General features: G+C 44.4%; 1 protein-coding gene across 1 annotated transcript in view; it reads right to left on the bottom strand.

Annotated features, from left to right (window-relative positions):
• The window catches only part of grik2 (glutamate receptor, ionotropic, kainate 2), a 280,443-nt gene that overhangs the window by 184,314 nt on the left and 69,281 nt on the right, over positions 1-26,848 (bottom strand). The window contains exons 5-6 of the mRNA XM_033980607.2: positions 25,757-25,810; positions 21,167-21,340 (exon numbers count right to left, since the gene is read on the bottom strand). Of these exons, the coding sequence (XP_033836498.2) occupies positions 21,167-21,340; positions 25,757-25,810 (228 nt within the window). The remainder of the gene's footprint in view (positions 1-21,166; positions 21,341-25,756; positions 25,811-26,848) is intronic.

Below are 26,848 nucleotides of genomic sequence, written 5' to 3'. Positions count from 1 at the left end.
TTCAAATACTGAATTTCATGGGAGAAAAGTGCAGCCTTGAAGTTGTAATTTTGCTCTGGACAAAATGTTGGTGATTTGTTAGTGGTCGTCATAGAAACAGGACATGCATTTTGGTTTTGTTGGAGGTTTTTGAGCGAGGCAGAGGTCGGCCAGTCTCAGCCCGAGCAGAGGAGCAAATTTGCGGCTATAAATAGACCAAGACAGGCCCGGGCTCTGAGGAGAACCGGAGTGGAAATGGAATATGAAAAAATGTGTGATATTGTGATGTTTTGTTGAGGATGGGATAAAATACAACATTAAGAACACCAAGAGAGAAAACCGAACCAGGACCACGTCAGGACTAAACCAGAACTGAACCAGGACTAAACTAGGGCTAAGCCAGGACTGAACTAGGAGTAAACTAGGACTAAACCAAGACTCAACTAAGACTAAACCAGGACTAAACCAGAACTAAACCAGGACTCAACTAAGACTAAACCAGGACTAAACCAGGACTGAACTAGGAGTAAACTAGGACTAAACCAGGGCTGAACTAGGACTAAACTAGGACTAAGCCAGGACTGAACTAGGAGTAAACCAGGACAAAACTAGGACTAACCCACTGGACTACCCTGAGGCTTTAAATTAGCTCTGAATAATCCGTTGCACAATACTGAGGCTAAACAAGGACTAATCAGAGACTAAACCAGAACTAAACCAGGACAAGATCAGGACTAATAAATACTTAAATAACGCCACTGACTGAAATGATCTACACCTACAAATAACTGTCATCCTTACAACAAATGTACTCGTTGTTGTTATTCTTAACATTCTTATAAAAGTTCGCATTAGCTTTAGCATTAGCAGTAGCACACAAAGACGTACTTTTCTAAACACAGAACTATCCTGTTTAGTGTTTAACATGTTGTCAGTAGCATCCACCTGCAGCTCCCTGCCCACTGCCTGACCCTAACCCCTAACCTCTGACCCCTGACCTCTAACCCACCTGCAGCTCCCTGTCCACTGCCTGACCCTAAACCTAACCTCTGACCTCTGACCCCTAACCCACTCACAGCTCCCTGTCCACTGCCTGACCCTAACCCGAAAATCTGACCCCTGACCTCTAACCCACCTGCAGTTCTGGAAAAACCTCGTGAACATTACATTACAGCGGAAATGGTCGTGAACCGCTGTCCCTGTGAGTGGAAGTAACCAATCAGGACTGATCCAGACTCGACTAGACCAAGAAGAATCCGAAGACTAAATCAGGACAAATCTGGGACTAAACCAGGACTAACCCAAGTCTAACTAAATCACAAATATCTGGAACTGTTCCGGGACTAACCTTGGACCGTTTTCCTGTATATCCACATCAATCCCATTCCCCCTCGCCCCCCTCACCTTGGCGCCAGCTCTTACCCCCCTCGTGTTGACTCTGCCTCCTCCGGCTCCATAGTGGTCCATTATCGTGCGGCGCTCTGAACGGCGTGGGTGGTAGATGGCTGTTATTTGCACAGCTACCAGCGCTCCTCCTCCTCCTCCGCCCCCCTGCCCAGCGCGAGATTGCCCCGATGGAGTGAATATTAGCTGGGATACGAGGTAGAGCGACGGGGGGCACGCGATTGGTGGAAGTACCACGGCCGGGGCTGACGAGAACGCAGCCAATGGAGTGTAAAATGGAGAACGGGCTGTGTGTTTGCAGAGGCAGATCTGTTGTTGTGCTGCTGGTTCAGAGGCGCGAGGCTGTTAGCGAGCGCCTGTTAGCGAGCGCCTGTCTGCTCCCGTCTGCTTCCCGCGGAGTCGTCCTATTGTGATGTGAGAGGAAATGTAGCCCAAATGATACAAAGGAATTCTCATTTTAACATCTCATCAGCTGCTCTCCTCTTCCTCGTTCACTCGGAACGGCGCGGACATTACGGTGATGTCGTACACGAAGGTCATCAAACTTTAGGAACAGTTGAGAGCGTTCCAGGATTCCAAAGTTGGATGTTCGCAGTGCGGCATGCTGGTGGGATTTTGAGGGAGAGACTTTTGGACAGAGGTAGAAGAAGTCCTCCATTTTGTTACTTAAAAATCTCCACATTTTAAGCTTTATTAGACCTCAAAATCTGTAAGAAATACTTATACTTTTTACTCTTAATTTTTAAACAAGTACTTCTGAATTTTTACTTAAAGCTGCACTGCGGAACATTTTAGATCTGTGGAGAGGCACACAGATCAACACAAACACCTGTCATGACTCAGTGCCAGATGGATTTGTTTAATGTCATACCATGGAACATTCCAGAGAAAGCGATAACATTTCCATGGAGGCAAGTAGGAAGACCCTCCACCAGAACAGTTGCGCAGTGAACCTTTAAGTAAAAGTACAGATACTGATCATTAAAAAAAAAAAAAAAAAAAAAAAAAAACTTAAGTAAAAGTATCACATGAAAAAAGTATTAAAAGTATTAAAAAAGTATTAAAGTGCCTGTTTAAAAATGTACTTAAAGAGAAAATTGTAAAAGTATTTCTCACAGATTTTGAGTCTTATAAAGCCTCAAATGTGGTGATTTTGACAAAGATTTGAAGTGAATTTTGTTCAACAGAAACAACTGAATCCATCGTTTTTTTCTGTTTTTATTTGTACACTTGTTTGATCAGATTATGAACATGTTAAAAATAAAGTAAAAAAAGTTGTGGAGTAGAAAGTACAGATACTGCTCTCAAATATAGTGAAGTAAAAGTAAAAAAGTATCCACTGGAAAAAAAAAGCTTAAGTAAAGTACAGCCTGAAATGTATATTTGAGTACAGTACAGTACTTTACTAATTTTACTTTGTTACATCTGCCTCGTCTTTTTGACCATTTAAACTTTACTTATGAGACTGACCTGGATTCTGTGTATTTTAGAAGTTAATGATTCATTTCTATTTTATGCAGCGATAGTATTATAGAATTTGAACTATTTTAAATGAGAGGAGTGTCCAAACCACAGACTGTACAAATGGACATAGCTAACTTGCTAGCCGCCACGTTACAAACGGGAAGTGATCATGGGCGCACTTCCAGCTCCATCGACTCTGGCTCCAATTCACTTTCACATTTTGGTCTTAAATGTTGGTATTAACCCGCTCTACATGATCCTGGGGTTTTGACTTCACTATTGTGTCTGTAAATCTATTTCATCTTTATCTTCTTCAGCCTCGCTCCAGATTGGCTCTTTGGTTGCTATAATACTTGCAGCTAGAATTCTAATATGTAGCCTAGCTCCAAATTGGCCGCTATAACTGCTAGCCTCGATGAGATTTTTTGGTAGCATATATATATATTTTTATTACAGAAATTACTTAAGAAAAACATACATTTGCATCGTGTTTATGTTGGACCTTTGAATTAAACCAGCAGCTTTTCTAAAACATCTCAGCTCGTCCCAAACGATTAGGACAAATAAAACTCAAAGAAACGGCACAAATTTCCAGAGCTAATATTCAGTTTGAAAGCCACATTAAAACTGTGACACTGAGGCTCACACAAACGCTCAGAATTACCATTTTAATTAAGTCTCCTAAACGCCACATCAGCACATCTGCAAAACACACACTTTGGCATCTGAGTGTGTGTACGAGTGTGTGTATGTGTGTGTGTACGAGTGTGTGGACGAGTGTGTGTACGAGTGTGTGTACGGGTGTGTGCACGAGTGTGTGGATGAGTGTGTGCACGAGTGTGTGGATGAGTGTATGGACCAGTGTGTGTAGAAGAGTGTGTGTAGTTGAGTGTGTGGACAAGTGTGTGAACGAGTGTGTGTGTACGAGTGTGTGGAGAAGTGTGTGGATGAGTGTGTGTGGACGAGTGTGTGGATAGGTGTGTGGATGAGTGTGTGTGGACGAGTGTGTGGATAGGTGTGTGGATAAGTGTGTGGACGACTGTGTGGAGCAGCATATGGACGAGTGTGTGGATGAGTGTGTGTGGACGAGTGTGTGGACCAGTGTGTGGGCGAGTGAGAGGACCAGTGTGTGGACGAGTGTGAGGACCAGTGTTTGGATGAGTGTATGGAGACAAGTGTGTGGACGAGTGGATGAATGTCTGAGTCATTGTGTGTAGACGAGTGTGTATGATTGTTTGGATGAATGTCTGGATGAGCATGTGTAGACGCGTGTGTGGACGAGTGTGTGGATAAGTGTGTGGACGAGTGTGTGGATAAGTGTGTGGACGAGTATGTGGTTGAGTGTGTGGACCAGTGTGTGGACCAGTGTGTTAGCGAGTGTGTGGACCAGTGTGTGGATGAATGTGTGAACGAGTGTGTGGATAAGTGTGTAGACGAGTGTGTGGACGAGTGTGAGGACCAGTGTGAGGACCAGTGTGTGGACGAGTGTGTGGACGAGTGTGTGGACGAGTGTGAGGACCACTGTGTTGATGAGTGTGTGGACCAGTGTATAGACAAGTGTGTGGATGAGTGTGTGGACTAGTGTGAGGACGTGTGTGTGGGCAATTGTGTTGACGACTGTGAGGACGAGTGTGTGGTCGAGTGTGAGGACCAGTGTGTGTACAAGTGTGTGGACGAGTGCGTGGACGCGTGTGGAGCAGTGTGTGGGTGAGTGTGTGGACGAGTGTGTGGAAGAGTGGGTGGACGAATGTGTGGACGAGTGTGAGGACCAGTGTGTGGAGTGACCCCACCCTCTCTCCCTCTCTCCTGCCTCCCCCTCCTTCTCCCCCATTCCTCCTCCCTCTCTCCTCCACTCTCCTCTCCCCCTCTCCCCTCATCTCCTCTCCCCCTCTTCTCTCGTTTCCTCCCCCCTCCTCTCCTCCCCCTCTCTTCACCTCTCCCTCTCTCCTCCCCTTTCCTCTCTTCTCCTCCCCCTCTCTTCTCCTCTCCCCCTCTCCTCTCTCCTCTCCTCCCTCTCTCCCCTCTGCTCATCCCCCTCTCCTCCACCTCTCTTCACCTCTCCCTCTCTCCTCCCCTTTCCTCTCTTCTCCTCCCCCTCTCTTCTCCTCCCCCTCTCTTCTCCTCTCCCCCTCTCCTCTCTCCTCTCCTCTCTCCTCTCCTCCCTCTCTCCTCTCCGCTCATCCCCCTCTCCTCTCCTCCCCCTCTCCTCTCCTCCCTCTCTCCTCCTCTCTTCCTCTGGTTCCGTGTTGAGCCTGAGCTGGAGTTAATAAAGACGTTGGCCTTTGTCGAGTGTCTGACTCACAGGACCTGAGATATTAAACTCCAAAGGTTTGGGCCTAAAACAGCCTGACGACTGCATAAAGTACTACTACTACTACTACTAGCACTGCATATACTACTAATACTGCATATAGTACTAGTACTACAACAACAACTACTACTGCATATAGTACTGCATAAAGTACTACTACTACTGCATATAGTACCACATACAGTACTACTACTACATATAATACCGCATAAATTACTACTACTGCATATAGAAATACTACTACTACTACTACTGCATATAGTACTACTACTACTACTACTACATATAGTACTACTACTACTACTACTACTATTGCATATAGTATTACTACTACTACTGCCTATAGTACAGCATATAATACTACTACTACTACTACTGCCTATAGTACTGCATATACTACTACTTCTGCATATTGTATTGCATATACGATTACTACTACTGCATATAGTACTACTACTGCTACTACTAGATGTTTTTTTTTTTTTTATTACTGATTTAATACTGCAGTTGCTTAGTTATATTCAAAGATTTCCTATGCTAACGCTAGCAGTAGGCGCTAGTTACCAGTTTACGTTACCAGCTAGCTGTGTCTGTTTGCTAGCCTCCGGATTACAGTGAGTTCATTATTGGTGTTGTGATCTCGGCACCTTAACACACAGGAGGTATTGTAATTAAAGCGAGATTTAAAGGGATGGTTCGATAAAAGGCTACAGGCGCCTGAGACAAAGAGCGTCACACCTGTCAATCAAACAACGAACATGAATAATGCAAAAGAGCTGCCATGTTTGAGAACATGTCCTCAGGCTCCAGAACCACATTGAATCCACATGTTTACTTATATTTGTGTCTATACAGAGCAAGCTTATATATGTGTCTATACAGAGCAAGCTTATATATGTGTCTATACAGAGCTAGCTTATATATGTGTCTATACAGAGCTCGCTTATATATGTGTCTATACAGAGCTCGCTTATATATGTGTCTATACAGAGCTCGCTTATATATGTGTCTATACAGAGCTCGCTTATATATGTGTCTATACAAAGCTCGCTTATATATGTGCCTATACAGAGCGAGCTTATATATGTGTCTATACAGAGCTAGCTTATATATGTGTCTATACAAAGCTCGCTTATATATGTGTCTATACAGAGCGAGCTTATATATGTGTCTATACAGAGCTAGCTTATATATGTGTCTATACAGAGCTCGCTTATATATGTGCCTATACAGAGCTAGTTTATACATGTGTTTATGCAAAGTTACCTTATATATGTGTCAGTACAGAGCTAGCTTATATATGTGTGTTTATACAGAGTTAGCTTATATATGTCTCTGTACAAAGTTAGCTTATATATGTGTTTATACAGAGCTAGCTTATATTTATGTGTGTGTATATATATATATATATATATATATATATATATATATATATATGGGGGGGTGTCTATATAGAGCGAGCTTATATATGGGGCTACACAGAGTTATATATGATATATGTGTCTATACACAGTTAGTTTATGTATGTGTTTATACAGTTATATATGCGTTTATACAGAGTTATATATATGTTTATACACAGTTATATATGTGTTTATACGGACTTATATATGTGTTTATTCATACAGTTTATCCATGTTAAACTAAAGCTTCAGTGTGGAACTTTTCTGCTTCATTTGGTTATAGGTGATTTTTAGCCAAGTCTGTGTTTTATCACAGAGAGAAGACAAAGAGAAAAGGAGAAGAAAGGAGGGAGAGAGGACAGAGAGAACGGCTCTTTGAGGAAAATTGGATCCCACAAAGGAGCCGAGAGTCGTGTCACTAGCTTCGGTCATGGCTCTGAGGAGAATCGAATCCCACAGAGGAGCCGAGAGTAGCGTCACCCACGACAGTCATGGCTCTTTGAGGAGAATCAGATCCCACAGAGGAGCCGAGAGTCACGTCACCAGCGTCGGTCACGGCTCTTTGGTTAAAACCATGTAAAAATCCACACTCTGCCAGAGCTCGGACTCAAATGGACTGAAATGAGGCCTGAGTCTTTAAGTGGAGCTTTTTGCTAATTAAAACGGCGCTAGCGCTAGTGCTAGGGTTAGCGAAGCATGCTAATGACCCCGCGCCGAGTGGACTGTGAACAAGACGAGGAGAGGAGGCGGCGGCCATGTTGCTGGAGCGGCAGAAAGCGGCGAGCTGTGACCAAGTCTCTGCACAACCAAATCTGATGAGTCTTATCACAGACGAGAGATAATGAGAGGAATGGAGGGAGGAGAGGAGGAGGGAAAGAAGAGAGGGGAAGGAGGGAGGAGAAGAGGAGAGAAAGAATAGAGGGGAAGGAGAAGAGGAGAGAAAGAAGAGAGGAGAATGGAGGGACCAGAGAAAGAAAAATGGAGGGAGGAAAAAAGAGGGAAAGAAGAGAGGGAAAGAATGGAGAGAGGAGAGAAATAAGAGAGGAGAAGAATGGAGGGAGGAAAAAAGACAGAAAGAAGAGACCAGAAGAATGGAGAGAAGAGAGGAGGAGAGATGGGAAGAATGGAGAGAGGAGAGAAAGAAGAGATAAGAATAGAGGGAGGAAAAAAGAGAGAAAGAAGAGAGAAGAATGGAGAGAGGAGAGAAAGAAGAGAGAAGAACAGAGAGAACAGAGGAAGAGAGGGGAAGAATGGAGGGAGGAGAAGAGGGCGGAAGGAGAGGAAGGAGAAAAGAGAGAGGAAAGAAGGAGGAAAAGATGGGAGAAAGGTTTAGAATGAGATTTGTAGAATGGAGGACAAAGAAGAATGGAGGGAAGAGAGGGGGAGAGAGAGAACAAAACAAAAAGGGGAGAAGGGAGAGAGAGAAGTTAATGAGAAAAATGAAGGGAGGAGAGAGGATATGGAGAGGAAGAGAGGAGAGCTGGACAATCGAAGAGGAGAGAGAGACAAAGGCCTGATGGGGAGAAAGAAAGAGAAGAGGAGAGTGAGGGAAGGAGGGAGTTGAGAGAGAGGGGGAGGAGCGAGAGTGAGGAGGGAGAGAGACAAGGACTAAGGACTAAGAAGAAGAGAGGATGAGGAGAGAAAGAGATGGAAGAGAGGAGAGGAGACAAAAAGAAGAGGGAAGGGAGGTCTTTCAGTGCCTGCAAACCTCCTCTCCTCTTTTCCTCCTCTGTGAATGACTCCTGACAGACTGGGGCGACTGCAGAATGACACAAAGAAAAGAGAGTTTTTCAAAGGCTCAGACGGCGGGATGATGTTCACTTCAGATGCATGGCTTACGTCAGGAAGTAAAACAGAAGAAGAAGAAGACTCTTTAAATCTCAAATCAACCAAATAAAACCAAACATTACAAGAGTGGCAACACTCATGCCTCACAGCAAGAGGGTTTGGTTCGATCCCCGGGTCGCCCAGGCCTTTCTGTGTGGAGTTTTTCATGTTTCTCCCCGTGTCTGGATGGGTTTCCTCCGGGTACTCCGGTTTCCCCCATCAACCAAAACATGAACGCCCTTCGAGACAACTGTTGTTGTGATTTTGGGCGTTACAAAAAAAAATAAAAAATAAAAAATAAAACAAAGATGCTTCAACTACTCAATATGTCAATGGACTTTTAATACAGGAACCTGTCCCAGTGCGGAGGTGTTTGTGGGATCATTGTCCACACGCTCCATCAATCTCATCACAGAATCCAAATATTTAATCCCTGGACAAATTCCAGCCACAACGTTCAACTCCAAATGAAGTTCATCGAGGCTAGCAGTTATAGCGGCTAATTTAGGGCCGAGTTCATTATTTTGGAATTTCAACCACGAGTATCATAGCAACCAAAGAGCCAATCAGGAGCGAGGTTGTTGAACCTAACGCTAGCAGGAGCAACCTTGCGGAAAGGCACCTGATTTGTCTGTTATTAATGTTCATTAATGTTAATGTTCAAGAACCAGGTGAGTCCGCTGCTCAGGTAAATACACTGTATGTCCAAAAAAAGTCACCACCTGGATTTAACTCAGCAAATAGTTCCTCTCCTCCTGCAGTTGGTCAGGTCTAGGCTCAGCAACAGTCTGTGCTCAAAGAATGAGGTCAGCTGACACCTGAATATACTGAATGACCAGGTTATTCCATCAGTGGATTTTTTTCTTCCCTGATGGCACAGGCAGATTCCAAGATGACAATGCCAGGATTCATGGGGCTCAAATTGTGACTGTGAGTGGTTCAGGAGCATGAGACATCATATTCACACATGGATTGTCCACCACAGAGTCCAGACCTTAACCCCATTGAGAATCTTTGGGATGTGCTGGAGAAGCTTTGTGCAGCGTCAGACTCGACCATCATCAATACAACATCTTGGTGAAAAATTAATGCAACACTGGATGGAAATAAATCTTGTGAAGAATTTTTTTTTTTGACAACATAAACTTAAAACATTTGTCTCATTTTTTGCCTGTGCTTCTAAAGAAACAATAGCAGAAAGCCAATAAATGATTCCTTCCACCACAAATAAACAACAACTAAACGACTAACAGCGACTAAACAATGACTAAACAACTAAACAACGATCACACTGTTTCATAGCATCTGAGTTATTCTCCCACATGTGTAAACACCAAGTCCACCAGGCCACGGCATCAAGAGCAGGAGCATTACTCCACCGCACGTTACTCCACCACACGGCCTGCGCTCACACCAGTCTGAGGATTACTCCACCACATGGAGGTGGACAGGGTTAATTGTGTTTTGCTGCATTGGCTAAATTAATTCGACAGACATAATATAAAATATCCCGAGCGCGAGTCCCAGAGCTGCAGTCATGTTTTTAATCTAAGGACTTTGAGGAGGGGACGGGATTATCAGACCAAAACTGCTCCAATTAGACCACCATCCTGGGAGCAGCTCTTAAAGGGGAAGGGCCCTGGAGAGAAGGACTGTGGGGCAATTAAAGAGCAGCCAGTGTCCAAAGCATCAGGCTCACTGTATTTATTTTAGCACGGAAAATATGAACACAAAGCATTTTAAAGTCATCAACGAGAACCTCACCAGAGCTCTGGAACAACTGAGACACTACACTACACTAGAGACGGATACAAAGGTTGGCCGATATTTGCACTTTTCAACATATCGCTTCTCGGCCTTAAACCTCCAGCAGAGGGCAATATATTGTTTGAGTCCACATCACACGCCACAATTTAGCAAAGACCAAGCCAGCTATCACGCGACCTGTGACCCCCGCCGCCCACAGACGGACCACCTTTGATCAGAATGTATCTGTCCAAGGTGAGAATCAGTGGAATTGTCTCCCGGTAACCCTGAGAAAATGTCCCATGTACAGTTTTTCTAAAGCACAAATGGAAAACTGGTTATGGTCAAACCAAACATGCATCATCTATAGTGTTAATGTGACTTTAACTTTTCTATAGAGACATTTTTCCATGTATGGGCAAAAATGAAGAGGGTGGGTATAAAATGTAAATAATGGGAACTGTGCAATGAGTGGAATATGCAATGTGTGAGGTTTTGACCCGTCTGTGACCCCAGCCCTTGGAAAATGGATGGAAATTATACTTTGACTATAATCTGGTGTGTATATGTGTGTCATGTCTGTTCATTAACATGCATTGTCCCAACCAATAAAATAAAAATAAAATAAATAAAATAATTAAATTAAATTAAAGTCTGAAGCTGAGTGCCGAGGAGCTGAGAGTTTGGAGCAGAGTTCTTTCACTTTTTCCTCTTCTCCTCTGTCAACCAGCACACCACAGGCTCAATTACTAAAATAATCCACAGCTGCAGCCCTAATACAGTGATCACAAAACACTTGAAGAAAACCCACGCAGACACAGGAAGAACATGCAAACCCCACACAAAAACACTGCACATAGTCTGGGACCTGAACCAGGCGCCTCCTGGCTCTTTGCCTGACTGTTCCGTCGCTCGTTCTGCCTCCCTCAGTTCTTCTGCTCGTGTTGACAGAGGCAGATTTATGTTTGGTGTGGTGCGTTCGAGGTGCGATTGATTCATTGGACAAACGAGCATCAGTCAGGAGCTAATGCATATCGACACACTGAAGGCCTGTAGAGCTCTGATTAACGGTCTGTGTGCGCACGCTGGCTCATGCTGAGGGATTCTGGGTAAAAGTGAAGGAGACGACAGTGTTTCTGAGGAAGCTCTGATAATAACATTTCAACAACATTATGTAATGATTATTATTAATGTTTGATTTGGTCGAGACAGAGCACACACACACTTACAGTTATGCAATACGTTACAAACATGTGAGTCTGTGAGTCTCCCCGAGTTCAGGTGAGTCTGAGATTGACAGGTGGATTAACCAATCAGGGACGAGCATGGTCCATCTGTATCGGTAATAATAAAGGTAAAAAGATATTGCAGGAGCTGAAAAACATGGCGGATTTCAGTGAGCGAAGCCTAAACCCTGTGATTGTGACCTATGAGCTCCTTCGTTTCACACTTGTCACTGAAAGAAACACATCTGATTGGACGATCATGTAACAAAGGGAGAAGTGACCAGTGATGTGTTTATTTCAGTGGCACATGTGAAATGAAGTAGCTCATTGGTCGCCATCATTTACAAACTTCTCTCACCTCAGATTAACAATTTCATTTTGCTCAGTCTCAGTTTCAGTCTCTATCATGTTTTTTTCCTTTATTTTTTTCCTTATAAGTGATCATATTTGTTTTGATACAGATGGATGGATGCATGTCCCTGATTGGCTGATCCACCTGTCAATCACTCCCATTAGAACTCAGGGAGATTCTCCACAGACCAGACTCACATCTTTGTCAAGTGTTGAAAAAGTGTGTGTTTATGTGTGTCTATGTATACTTGTGTCTGTGCATACGTGTGTATGTGTGTGTGTAAATGTGTACGTGTGTGTGTGTGTATATGTGTGTGCATATGTGTGTGTATGTGTGTGAGTGCATGCGTGTGTGTATACGTGTGTGTGTGTATCATTTAAATGTCTTTAAGTCCTGGGAAACGTTCATGTTTTCTTCTTTTCGTTCTTCTCTTTTTGCACATGTTCTTTCGTTCATCAGCGTCGCCTGCAGCGTGAGTTTAATCTGTTGCTCTTTACTGCATCAAAGCCACTTAAACAGCGCCCCCTGTGTGTGTGCCTGCACATGTGTCCGCTGTGACAGATCTGGTAAACCCGTTCTGTTGCCATCCCTCACTTGAATGAATGCACGTTCACAGCCTCCCTGGCCCTACCACATCCGCGTCGCCGACCTTACACGCTCCTCTCTCATCACGCCGCGTCCCTGTATGCTAATTGCTTTTGCTCACTGCTGATTTATTATGTTCACCGCAAAATTAAAACTAAAATAAAAAATAAGAAAAGTCCTCTGAGGCATAATTTTTCCATTTATCAGAGGGTCAAATTTTGAGCTCGGACAAATAAACACGCTGACCTCTTCGACATCAAGGTCTCGTTTTTGTTTGTTGCTGCTTTAAAAAACATGTTTAAAATTCATCGCCATCTTTGCGAGCGCCGCATCATCACGGGCTCCTATTAACAAACTCTTCTGTACCTGTGGGCACATTCAAACGCACAGCTGCAGACGGATGTGAAGGTACAATTGTTCCAAAAAGTTGGAAATACATTTTTGTGTGTGTGTGTGTTTTTTTTTGGTTTTATTTAAAAGCATAAGGCGCTAGCTAATGCTAACATGTCGTTTTCTGAAAAACTTGTTAACACTTTTGTTGCCAACACTGGCTTTATCTATGCAATTCACATTTGTGTACAACTTATTAAAAGGTGAATAATACACATCATAATATCACATAAAGGTGACGTACTGTCTGAATTCCTTTTAGCTCCTTTACTGTATATAAACCAGTTTAGACGTTGCCACAGCAACCCCGGCCCCCTCTAGCCCCGCCCCCTGCTGTCTTCAGTTGCTGTGCTCTTTGGAACAATTGTACCTTCATACTACTTCTTTATAGACGGAGGCCATTTTGTTTTTTGACGTATTTTAAACACAATACAAAGAGTTCCATGTTTGAAAATGTCTGAAAGCAGAAAGAGTTAAATCTGCGTTTGGATATGGACAAGAACAGTGGAAGAATGCTCAGGTAAAGGCTCGCAACTTTGATCTGAACTTATGAAGCAATGACCAGCAGAAGGTAGTATGTAGTCACTTTGGCTTTTCAAGCAACAGACTTTTACTTCGACTTGAGCCAAAATCAAGGTTCAAAATTCAAGGTCATGGTCACATTTTTATACAGTGTTTTTCCACATTCAAGTCTCTCAAAGCATTTTACATCAAGAAACCACACACACATTCATACAACAGTGTACACAGACACTGGGGGCGAGGGGGGTTAAGAAATGTCTTGCCCAAGGACACAACAACAATATTCATCTGTGGGAGGTGGAATCTCACCCCCAACCTTCGGGACAGTGGATCTCACCACTCAATCATTGATGTTTAAGTCAACACCACCAACCACCAACCTTAACTGAACCCACTTTCCGACGCTTTCCGCCAGTCGAACACGGCCCCATTGTGTCGCCAGTCATTTAAAAGAGTTCATAAAGTTATCTAAAGATGGCAGCGTTACAAACAACACAATCAAAACTGTCAGACTCTCTCATGCCTCATTTTCAAAGGATATAAACCTTTTCTTTTTCATCCCTCCTCCTCTTGTCCTCCTCCTCCTCTTCTCCTCCTCCTTGTTGTTGTTGTTACAGTTGTATTGCCAGGCTGCCATTTTAGCGGCTTACAAATGCTAAGTCATGTAGCTGTCAGGAGCTAACACAGCTAGCTGGCTTATCGCGTGTGAAGTGGAGATTACACAGGCAGAAGCTGAGCGCAACTAAACGGTTTGTCACTCAGTCGCGGTTTGGAGACGTACACCTGGAGTATTCTGGGAAGGGATCAGAGCGCCGCCATGACAGCACACGAGAGGCGACAGCAAACGCAACAGGCTAATCAACAAGAGCCGGTGTAGGCCTGTCAAAAGGAACCAAATCAGATGCTAATCGATGCTAAACCTAGTATCGAAACTAGGTACTCGTTTGAGCAGGTGCTTTTTTACTAAAAAAGTCACATTCACAGCACAGAAATGAACTGTGTAACTTTTCTATTGAAGGCCTGGAATGTTCCACAGTACAGCATTAAAGTGATGTAATAAAGTGAAATTAGTTTTGCACCAGAACAGATTTATAGTAAGTCCTCTGTGTACTGTCTGTGTCTAATTATATTTTTTTACCTGCGAACCAGGAAGTGCTTGCTTGTGGTTGTCAGCTCCACTCTGGCCTCTGAGAGTTGTGAAAAGTGCTCTTAAACTCATTGCCGTGAGTAATTAGGATGTTCTGAATGCATAAGGTAAGTAAGGAATAACATTGGAACACTGCAAACTGTTTAAAATGAACTAGTTCTGTTTTTCACGTTTTTAAGATGGTAACAATCTGGTGCAGTGTCTTTAAACTGAGCCGTTTTCATTAATCACAGGACTGTATACTGCTTAAAAATACCTTGAAAATGCACTGTTACTGTGAACTGGGTCTCGCTCCACAGATCTGACCTGTGATAGAATAATAAAATGAATAAGGCAAGTTTGTGGAGCCAATGCCTAACAGGAATAATGATAAGTTTGGATATTTGCTTTTGCCCTCCAGGACTAAACAAGTACTAAAACAGGACTAAACCAGGACTAAACCAGAACTAAACTGGGACTAAACCAGGGTTAAACCGGGACTAAACCAGGACTAAACCAGGTCTAAACCAGGACTAAACCAGAACTAAACCAGGACTAAACCGGGACTACACCAGCACTAAACCAGGACTAAACCAGGACTAAACCAGGCCTAAACCAGGTCTAAACCAGGACTAAACCAGAACTAAACTACGACTAAACCAGGTCTAAACCAGGAATAAACCAGGTCTAAACCAGGACTAAACCAGGGTTAAACCGGGAATAACCGGGGACTAAACCGGGACTAAACTGGGACTAAACAAGGACTAAACCAAGGCTAAACCAGAAACCAGGACTAAACCAGGACTAAACCAGGACTAAAGGGTGACTGAAAGGGTTTTATTTTGCCTCTTTTGTTTTATTCTGCCTTTTTATGTTCATTTTATTCACGTTTTGATTTGTTGTATTGTGATTTTAATGTCTTTCGTATTCTGTAAAGCACTTCGAATAACTTTTACTAAATTGTGCTGTACAAATAAACTTTCCTTGCCTCTTTGTGCGTCCCACTTTAGTCCAGATATGTCACATGGTCTAACAGTGAGGAGCCTTCAGACAGAGACACACAGACCAGATGGAGACTTATGGCTGCTCTGGCTCCTTGTCCCATTCCTATCTCCTCCTGTCAGTCACGGCACCGCTGTGGAGCTCCCCGCGGTGACAGACCCAGACCCGCCGTCCGACTCCCCCCAAAATGAAGCCTCATCCTGGGCCAGTCGATCTCCGTGTGCGGGGGTCTGCCGGGTCACGCGGTACTAACCTGACAGAGTGCAAATCCACACCAGCTGGGGGCGCTACGCAGGACCTGTCACGGCTCAAAGCGAGGTCCACACGCACCGCCGCGTAAAAGGCTTCACACAGGGGCATGCGGGATGGTGTTGCATTGTGGGTAATGACGGAGATCTGAAATGGTTGGATGGTTTTGGGCACTGGACAGAAACAGATGTAGATGTTGAACGCTTGTCTGAGTCGCTGAGACGTGGGGGATTATTTCACATAAATATGGGATTAAAATTTACTGACGCAGAGGTGGTATGATCAGGAGTAAATACAAGCTTAATAAAAACATTGTGAATTTAAAGTTGGCACACAAACTTTGATTAAATTGTTTAAATTCAGCAGCTACCTAAGTGACTACATCAAGTCCACATCGAAAGAGTTCAATTCAAGAAATTTCATGACTTTAAAGATGCACCGTGTAACATTTTTGGTAGAGGGTTTGCCACTTGCTTGTTACTATGGAGACGTTGTTGATTTGTCTGAAATGTTTCACTCATTAATTTAAATATTGGTGGGTTTTTTTTTTTGTGTTTTTTTTAATTGAAAACTCTTTGAAATCAGGCATGCTTACTGGCAGCCAGACGCTCCACAGATCTGAACTGTAGCTTTAACACACAAATCCTGCATGTTTAGGCTGAGTTCTTCTCTCAAACTGAAAACACTCTGTTCCACCTTGTGATGTCATCATGTTGTAATACAGGAAGTGCTCCACTGTGTTTTTAAACTCTATACACTTTCACTAGAAGGACTAAATCAAGAATGAACCAGGTATAAACCAGGACTAAACCAGGTCTAAACCACGACTAAAACAGGACTAAACCAGGTCTAAATCAGGTCTAACCCATGACTAAAACAGGTCTTTATCCAGACTAAACCAAGACTAAACCACTACTAAACCAGCACTAAACCAGGTCTAAACCAGGTGTAAAATGTCCATACTCTGAATAACCTTCGTCTGAACTGTCTCCTTCCTCCTGATTTGGACATATCTGTTGTCAGAGGCCTGTGCAAACTGCTTCATACTTTTAGGTCCTCGCTCTCCCTCTCCCCCAGCCCGCTCACAGACCCAGAGCTGCTGCATTGATAAAGCATTGTCCTGGACGCCATGAACTTGTTAAAAATGGGGTGACGCGGTTGGCGCTACATCTTACGCTAGCTAGCATCCCACTTCCATCTTAGTCTGGAGAGAGGAAAAAGCATCTCCACGCGGTGAACCCGGGCCGACGATAACACTCTTCACTGTCACTCGGATCAAAAATCTTTAATAAACGCTTTGCCTCTTGCTGCGTTTTCTTATCAGGGCGCGCTGCCAAAAATGTCAACCCACACGAGGCATCCACGAGAAGGCAGGCGCTCGCTGGGAGAGGGGGGTGGGTGGTTCTGCTTTGCTTCATGGAGAAAATATCCCAATCCCTTATGTTGTTGTATTCCCACAGCTATTGAGGTGTTAAATGCTAGGCCCGTGTAGCTAGCTTTGGTCGCGGTCCAATTGGAAGCATAACGCGGAGGCAGAGGCTGGGAAAGCAGACATGTATGCGCTTGATTGAAAACAGCAAAATGCTAACCTCTAGGGTGCTGCACTATGGCTTTTTCCCATTTCTTTATGTGTTTTGTGCCAGGGGTTTTTGCTGAATCATGTTGGGAGGATTGATATCGGCGAGTGGGTGTTACTCAGTTTAAGCCTCTTTTGTTGGATTTGTGGCTCGATCAATACGTTTTTCCCACTGGACTTGAAATGGACTCTAGTCTGAGCTGAGTGCAACACAAACGCCCAGAGCGTCCGAGCGACCGGCTCCCCATTTGATGTCTTTATAGCAGAAAGTCAAGTGCAGGGGATGCCAGATACCTAATTTTTTCTGCTGTTTAAAACCTGTTTTTAGGTTGTACAATTTGATCTGGGATAGAGTAGCGAAAAGCGTACTTAAGTAAAAGATAACTGAAATAACTGTCTGGACGTAGCATCTTTTTTTTATTTGTTTATGACGTGAAGCTAATGTAATTTTAGGGACATAACTTTACATAAGTCACAGCTACAGATGTGTCAATCCTGCTTTTTCAGTTCCGACACTGACTTCGATGGGCTTTAAGTATCTGCCGATCCCCGATATCAACCGATGCCAGAGACTGAAAACAGCATTTAATTTAAACAAAAATAAAATGAGACAAAACAGATCCAAACATGCTATTTAACTGTTACTCATCTCTCAAGTAACGGCAGAACAGGTTTGTGTAAATAAAAGTCTGAACATGAGACTTTTAGTAAATCGTCTTATTATATCAGTTTAAATGTCCAACCAGGACACCAGATACCACAATTTAAGTATTCAGCTACTACAGAGAAGTATTTTATTAAAAAGCACCATATTTCCTACAAGTCGCACTTTTTTTCATAGTTTGTCTGGGGGTGCGACTTATATGGGAAATTACAGTGGTCCCTGGTTCATCACTGGGGTTGCATTCTAAAAATAACCCGCAATAGGTGAAATCCGTGAAGTAGTGAGCTTTATTTATTTTTTTTTTTTAGTTATTACATAGGTTTTGCAGCTGTAAAACCCCTCACCACACACTTTAGACACTTTTCTCAGACAGGCATTAACATATTCTCTCTTGTTTAATAAATTAATAGTGAGTCACGTGTATTTCACAGTTCCTCTGATCGTGCCTCTTCGTCCTGGCGCTGCTCCGCTGTAGTGTTGATCAAACATTTATATACATTTGTCTGAACACAACACATATGTGGGGCTGTCTTGGCTGACACGTCTCTGCAACATCGTGTGGGGACAGTACAGTACCTGTGGAATGGCAGACCGGGGTGGTGGTCCCTCTGTATAAGAAGGGGGACCGGAGGGTGTGTTCCAATTACAGGGGAATCACACTCCTCAGCCTTCCCGGTGAGGTCTACTCCAGGGTGCTGGAGAGGAGAATCCGACCGATAGTCGAACCTTGGATTCAGGAGGAGCAGTGTGGTTTTCGTCCTGGTCGTGGAACACTGGACCAGCTCTATACTCTTCATCGGGTCCTCGAGGGTTCATGGGAGTTTGCCCAACCAGTCCACATGTGTTTTGTGGATCTGGAGAACGCATTCGACCGTGTCCCTCGTGGTGCCCTTTGGGGGGTGCTCTGGGAGTATGGGGTCCGGGGCTCTTTGCTAAGGGCTGTCCGGTCCCTGTATGACCGGAGCAGGAGCTGTGTTCGCATTGCCGGCAGTAAGTCAGACCTGTTTCCAGTACATGTTGGACTCCGCCAGGGCTGCCCTTTGTCACCGGTTCTGTTCATTATATTTATGGACAGAATTTCTAGGTGCAGCCAGGGGCCGGAGGGGGCCTGGTTTGGGAACCACAGGATTTCATCTCTGCTGTTTGCAGATGATGTTGTCCTGATGGCTTCTTCGAGCCAGGACCTGCAGCAGGCACTGGGGCGGTATGCAGCCGAGTGTGAAGCGGCTGGGATGAGAATCAGCTCCTCCAAATCCGAGGCCATGGTTCTCGACCGGAAAAAGGTGGTTTGCTCTCTCCGGGTGGGTGGTGAGTCTCTGCCCCAAGTGGAGGAGTTCAAGTATCTCGGGGTCTTGTTCACGAGTGAGGGAAGGATGGAGCGTGAGATTGACAGGCGGATCGGTGCAGCGTCTGGAGTGATGCGGTCGCTGTATCGGTCCGTTGTGGTAAAGAAGGAGCTGAGCCGGAAGGCGAAGCTCTCGATTTACCGGTCAATCTACGTTCCTACCCTCACCTATGGTCATGAGCTCTGGGTAATGACCGAAAGGACAAGATCGCGGATACAAGCGGCTGAAATGGGTTTCCTCCGCAGAGTGGCCGGGCGCACCCTTAGGGATAGGATGAGGAGCTTGGTCACACGGGAGGAGCTCGGAGTAGAGCCACTGCTCCTACACGTTGAGAGGAACCAGCTGAGGTGGCTCGGGCATCTGCTCAGGATGCCTCCTGGACGCCTCCCTAGGGAGGTGTTCTGGGCATGTCCCACAGGGAGGAGGCCCCGGGGAAGACCCAGGACACGCTGGAGGGACTATGTCTCTCGGCTGGCCTGGGAACGCCTTGGGGTCCCACCGGAGGAGCTGGAGGACGTGTCCGGGGTGAGGGAAGTCTGGGAGTCCCTGCTTAGACTACTGCCCCCGCGACCCGGCTCCGGATAAGTGGAAGAAAATGGATGGATGGATGGATGGATGTCTGAACACACTCTGTACTGTATAGGAGACATGGCATGGAGGAGACTGATTGACGACGGTCTACAGTCCCTTAACCAATCAGGACGCAGAACATAATGCATGCTCTTACACTGTAAAAAACATGCAAAATTGCATTACAAAAACAATCTGTGAAACAACAAGACCGTGAATGGTGAATATGGATATGGTGAGGGACAACTGTACATGTTTTTTTCTTCATTATTATGCACTGGTGTGACTTATACTCCAGAGCAACTTATAGTCCGGAAAATACAGTAAATGTACTTAAAAATATGGAGATACCAGGTCAGGGTATGAGCTAACAGCTACTCAAACACACTGAAGCTATTTGTCTCACGGTTAAGACGCTCTGTTTCCTGTGTCGCTCTGCCACACAACAGCCGCTTTGGATTGGCGGTTATGCTAGCAAGTTTTGATTACTGACGATGTAACATTTCATTCCAGGTTTTTGTTAAGATTAGCTTAGCCTTATCCTCCTATATTTAAGAATAGCATCTTATTTAGCTAATAAAAGCACACATCCATCCCTCATTCATGTCTTGTATTGACTGACAGAGGGCACTCACAGTCATAAAACCATCCAATACACCTCTGCTAAGGCACTGGCTCTATCTAGCAATGGTAAAAATACAGTCCCCAGACCTTATTTAGCCAATATTAGCTCAGCTCCACACATCTGTACCTCATTCATGTCTTGTACTGACCAACAGGGGGCACTCACAATCATGAAACCATCCAACAGACCTCTACTAAGGCCCTGGCCCTATCTTGCATTGGTAAAAATACAGTGCCTGGACCTCATTGAGCACATACTAGCTTACATCCACACGTCCATCGCTCATTCATGCCTTGTATTGACTGACAGGGGAGCACTTACTCTCTTTTCATGGGGTGGCCCAGTAGACCTATACCGAGGCCCTATCTCACAATCGTGAAGATATATGGGGAGCCCGGACCTTATTCAGCAAATTCAAAAATAACAGAAAAAGCAGCAAATATCAGCGTATAGCCGCACATTTATCCCTCATTCAGGCCAAGTATTGACTGACAGGAGCACACTAACGCTTATGAGGCTGTCCAATAGACCTCTGACAAGGCCCTGGCCCTATCTCGCAATGGTAAAAATACACTGCCCACACCTTATTCAGCAAATGTCAGCTTAATTTCACACATCTATCCCTCATTCATGCCTTGACAGGGGGCGCTCACAGTCATGAAACCATCTAACAAACCTCTGCTAAGGCAGAGGCCCTATCTCGCAATGTTAAAAAATACACTGCCCTTATTCAGCACGTATTAGCTCAGCTCCACACATCCATCTGTCATCCATGTTTGCATTGACAGGGGCCACTCACAGTCATGAATCCATCCAGGAGCCCAGAGTCGGGTTTGGGCGGAGCTTGAAGTCTCTCCATGGACCACTTCTCGATGATGGAGGCGACAAGGCTGTTCTCCGTGTTCAGGATCCTAAAGCCTGTCATGTTCACGCCGCTGTACCGATATGGCTCCACGTCCAGAGCAAACAGGTCCTGAAAGGCAAAAGGAGCCAGTGAGGAGAGCACAGGAGAATATATGTGAGACAAAGATTCATTTACTATAACTCAGATCTGTTCTGCAATCTGTTCTGTTCAGATGTTTATCCATGTTCTAGTCGTTTCTTCTCATTGAGCCTCTAAAGTTGTATTTGGAGTGATTCATGTTTGAGTAATCTTTAATCGACTATTTTCAAGACGCCATCACCATGCGATGTAACCCGGTATAAACTCCATCAGTACACGCCGACTGTAATGTACACGTCCACTGTGACATACTCACTCACTGTGACACACCCACTGTGATGTACACGCCCACTGTGACACACCCACTGTGACACACCCACTGTGATGTACACGCCCAATGTGACACGCCCACTGTGATGTACACGCCCACTGTGACACGCCCACTGTGATGTACACGCCCAATGTGACACGCCCACTGTGACATGCCCACTGTGATGTACACGCCCACTGTGATGTACGTGCCCACTGTGACACACTCACTGTGACATACACGTCCACTGTGACATACACACTTCCTTGTCCAGTTTTATTTTCTTAATCAGTGATACTCGTAGGATACGGCAGCGTTGCGTCGTCATTTTGCTACAATGTGACTACAACTTTCTGTTGGTAAAATCACTAAAAATGGTGATTTTGGGCTTCACAAAAATAACTTCAATTGGACTGAAAAAAGACTGTGGTTTGTAGTAAATTTAAGTTACATCATTTAGCAGAAATAACAAAAACATATCGGCCCAAAAGTTTTGGCAGAACTTATCTCTCTAAACAATCAGCCATGAAAAAAACACATTAGTTTTTTGCTAGAAGAAAAACATTCACAAACCACTGAACCACTGAACCACTGAACCACTGGACCACTGGACTACTGAATCAATGGATCAATGAATCACTGAACCACTGGACCATTGAACCACCGGACGACTAGACCACTTGACCACTGAACCGCTGGACCGCTAGATGACAGGACCACTGAACTATTGCACCACTTGATCACTGAACCACTGAATCACTGAATCAATTGTCCACTGAACCACTGAACCACTGGACCACTGAACCACTGGTCCACTGAATCACTGAATCATAAAATCACTGGACCACTGAACCACTGGCCCAGCCAGCACTGATTTGGGATGACAGGCCTGACATCGTCCCAAACAGAGATGGGCCTTACATTTGCTAAAATGGATTTACTTTGATAAGAGACTGAAAACCCATTGCCATATTTGGTCTTTGTGAGGTCATGTGACGACAGGCTTGGCTGTGATTGGCTGTCAGGAGTAATGAACAGGAACAGCTGAGTGTCCAGACAGATTTTGACCTTATGTATCGAGACTGTTGGCTCGTTTCCATTTGGCTCCAAACTCGGCCAATCACACCGGACATTTGCCCTCCATCCTTCTCTCCCTCTCTGTTTCTCTATCTCACTTTCTTTCTATCCCTCTCCTCTCTCTCTCTCTCTTGTTCTCCATCCCTCTCTCTCGGTCTCTCTCTTTTGCTCTCTCTCTCTGTCCCTCTTGCTCCTCTCTCTCAAATTTTCTCTGTGTCCCTCTCTCTGTGCCTCTCTCTCTCTTCCCCACCCTCTCCACCCCACCTCTCCCTCTCTCCTTCTCTCTTTCTGTCTCCCTCTTGCTGTCCCTCTCACTCTCTCTGTCTCCCTTCCCCCACCTCTCCTCCCTCTCTTCTCCTCTCCTTCCTCCTCTCCTCTCCTCCCTCTTCTCTTCTCCTCTCCTCCCACTCATCTCCTCTCTCTCCTCTCTCTCCTCTCCTTCCTCCTCTCCTCCTCCTCTCCTCCCACTCATCTCCTCTCCTTCCTCCTCTCCTCCCTCTCCTCCTCTCCTCGCTCTCCTCCTCTCCTCCTCTCTTCCTCTCCTCCCTCTCCTCCTCTCCTCCCTCTCCTGCCTCTCCTCTCCTCCCTTTGCTCCTCTCTTCCTCTCCTGCCTCTCCTCCCTTTCCTCTTCTCTTCCCCTCTTCCTCTCCTGCCTCTCCTCCTCTCCTCCCTTTGCTCCTCTCTTCCTCTCCTGCCTCTCCTCCTCTTCCTCTCCTCCTCTCCTCCCTCGATGTCCTTGTCTATGTCATTTGTAACAGAAGCTGATTTGACGTCACCAATAAAACCACAGCGTTTTAAGAGCGTCCCAGCATCGCGGCGTTCCCGGCGTTCCCTGAGCGTTCCCTGTGTGTCCTCTGGGAGCCAGACAATTGTAAATGTCTATTTTTAATTGTTTTGAAGTTTGTCCAGCGGTCAGAGACGGGGACGGTCTGAAGGATCCTAAATGTGTCCTCAAATGAACCATCATTACAACAGATCCAATCAAAAAGAAATAAGGCTCAAGTAATGTTCACTGCCCAAAATAAAATAAGAAAAACACTGTTTAAATCAGTTTGTGTCTGTGTAATTCTCATCTCTGACTCTTTGGATCATTATGTTATAACTGACACATTCAAATCACAATATAAATAATAATAATAATATAAAATATATATATTTTCCTGAGGTCTTCAGAATAAACAGAGCAGGCCCCGCCCACTGTAAGACACAGACACAGTCAGTTTCAATAGACAATCAGATCTCGACTCTGCATTTCAGGACCAGCTAGAAGGTCCTACACTGAACTGAACATGTGCGTGTCCTGTGATTGGATAAGAAGCTCTGCTAGAGCTGGAAAGGCGGCAGTTTGCAGAATGTCAAACTAAACCCAGAGATCCAACAGCTCTTGCTGTATTTTTAACCCATAATGGCCGAAGGAGGAGAAGAGATTAATCTGGTTGCAGATATACTTTCCACTGCATTTTTAAGACGGGCCTTTCATGAAAAGCTGGATATTATGAGAAGAGGTCGGCCAACCCCTGCGCTAGCTAACCTGTCCCAGCAAGGAAAAGGGTTTGTCCATCATTTCCAGACGAGCAACTATGAACGGTACATGTCACTCACAGCTTTTGAGAAATGCTGCAAATATGTACTGTTGTTGTACATCTGGGCACTTAAAGCTACTGTCTGTTTAAAACCATTTGGAGACACTGGAGTGGACCTGCAGCTCAGCGGCACGCAGGGAGATGGAGCTCCACAATTAAACAGTGAGTGTATAATGTTAATAATAATGTTAAAACTGCACTAAAGTTCATACAATCTCAGCTGTGTCACATTTTTTGTGCATCATTATTGATTTTAAATGCTCCTGAGATTAAATGTAGCTTGACTAGCCTGTATTGAGGTGATGTTGTAATGTGTAAGTGGGACATCACTGAAGGCCCATGGGTCAAATGCACGGCCAGACACTGGATTAAAGATTACTCAAACATGAATCACTCCAAATATTCCACAGTGTTGCAATGAAACTATCCAGGCCAAAGACGAGGTGGAAGAGGAGGAAAAGAGGAGGAGGAGGCTCTGTTTCAGTCTCATTTCTAATCTAAGCACCGAAGGAACATTGTCTTATCTGCTGAAAAACGCTCTGATCGAGTTTAGCACGTTCAGACTGTTCATTTCAAACCACGAGAATCACTTTGAGGCGCTGATGAAAAACATGGGGCGATGAAGAGGAGGGTTTTGTTTGAGAAGAGAGAAGGAGGAGGAGGGAGAAGAGAAGGAGGAGGAGGAAGAAGAGGAAGAGGAGGAGACGGACTTTGATCCAGCAAAGGCTCTTGTGAGAAAAACAAGAGTCTGTGACCTGAGAACAGACGAGGGAATGCTCAAATGTTTGTAGAACCTGGACTGAGCAGAGACAAAATGGAGAATATTGTTTTAAAGCAGTGAAGACCCTCCTCTTCTGGTCCTGGTTTAATCCTGATCCAGACGTGGTTTGTGACTTTTCTTTAGTCCTGGTTTAGATCTCGGTTTAGTCCCAACTGCATATTTTTTTAACAAGCTTTCCAACTGAGGTAACATCTGCAGCTCATGATTTCATGTTTTGTTTCAGTTTACAGAGCACATTTTAATGGAAATAAAACACATAAATGATCCAGTACTGGTGTCAGATATCGGCTTCCAAATATCGGTTCTATCGGTATCCTGATTGGACGCATAAACTGATGAAAAGGACCCCCCAAAGGACCCCCCCAAAGGACCCCCCAAAGGACCCACCCAAGGACTCCCCAAAGAACCCCCCCAACCACAACTCAAAATGAGAAGATCTAACAAACAAAACCAAAATATAACCATTATTTTCCGAGCTGTGCAGAAAAACATTAAGGGCAAAAAATGTGAAGTGAAAAGTGATTTGTCTGAGAAAAATGGAGGACAAAATGAAGATGGAGCGAAAATGGAGGGAAAGATGAAGGGAAAATGGAGGGAAAGATGGAGAGGAAAGATGAGAGGAAGATAGAGGGGAAGATGGAGGGAAAATGGAAGGATGCGTGTCTACGTGTTTCGGGGATGTGAGCAGTACTTACCAGTGTAGTGAAGATGTAGTGGTAGTACTCTGTCATCATGCCCATCGCCAGCGCCTGACGACACAAACACCAGGGTTACACCAGGAACAAGTACTCAAGTAAAAGTACAATTCATTGAATATTTGGCACAAATCAGCACGACTTTATATAACATTTTAGCGGTAAAACTTTACCCAAATTCTCAATTGAAGGGAAGGGTTTTCCACTTAACCCAGGTGCTACTACAAAGAAGGTGCGGTTTAGCTGCATTTACGGAAAAAGTGGGTGGAACCAATTGAGGTCAATATAAAATGCTGAAAGTAGTAAACATGAAGAAAACAAAACACAAAGCATTTGCCAAAAACAAAACTTCCAAACGAAATATCTGAATCATTTATCCCAGTCTAAAGATCGTCTTCCTTGTCTTCTTCGTCTTCTCCGTCTTCTTCATAACAGCGAGCAGACGGCGGTGGTTCTACGGGGAGCGTAACTGAAAAAGGTTAATCATATTTTTACACCTCCTTCAGTCGACAGATCCAACAATGGAACCCGAGCCAAAAACGAGCTTCACACGTTTACATTAACACTGTAAATATCAGACGAAAATAACACTTTAGAGAGTGACACAGGAATCAGAGAAGAAGAGACGGAACTCAGTATAACACGACTTACATCCAAGCACCAGTATATACCTTTTGTTTTAAATCACATTCTTTAATATAAAAAAGGTCTATAGCCAATTTATCTGAGCAAAATGTGTCTAGCCTCAGGACAGATACAGTGGCTTGCAAAAGTATTCATCCCCCTGGAACTTTTTATCTTATTGTCACGTCACAACCACAAATTTAAATACATTTTCTTAGCATTTTATGTGAATGAGCAAAACAAAATGGCACACAAGTGTGAAGTGGAAGGAAATATTTTACAAGATTTATTTTTTTTTAATAAAAAACGTAAAAGTGCAGCGTGCAAAAGTATTCAGCCCCCTTTTTCTTGAATGCAACCAGTTGCTTTTAGAAGTTGCCTGATCATTTTGGAAAGATTGAATGTTGACCTAATGACTAAAAAGAGTGCACCTGTGTGTAATCTTGTCTCAGTATAAATGCTGCTCTG

This window comes from Periophthalmus magnuspinnatus, chromosome 16 (assembly GCF_009829125.3).
Source record: "Periophthalmus magnuspinnatus isolate fPerMag1 chromosome 16, fPerMag1.2.pri, whole genome shotgun sequence".
Taxonomy (NCBI): domain Eukaryota; kingdom Metazoa; phylum Chordata; class Actinopteri; order Gobiiformes; family Gobiidae; genus Periophthalmus; species Periophthalmus magnuspinnatus.
The sequence above is the reverse complement of the archived record's forward strand: the minus strand, read 5'-3'. Positions and strand labels throughout refer to the sequence as shown.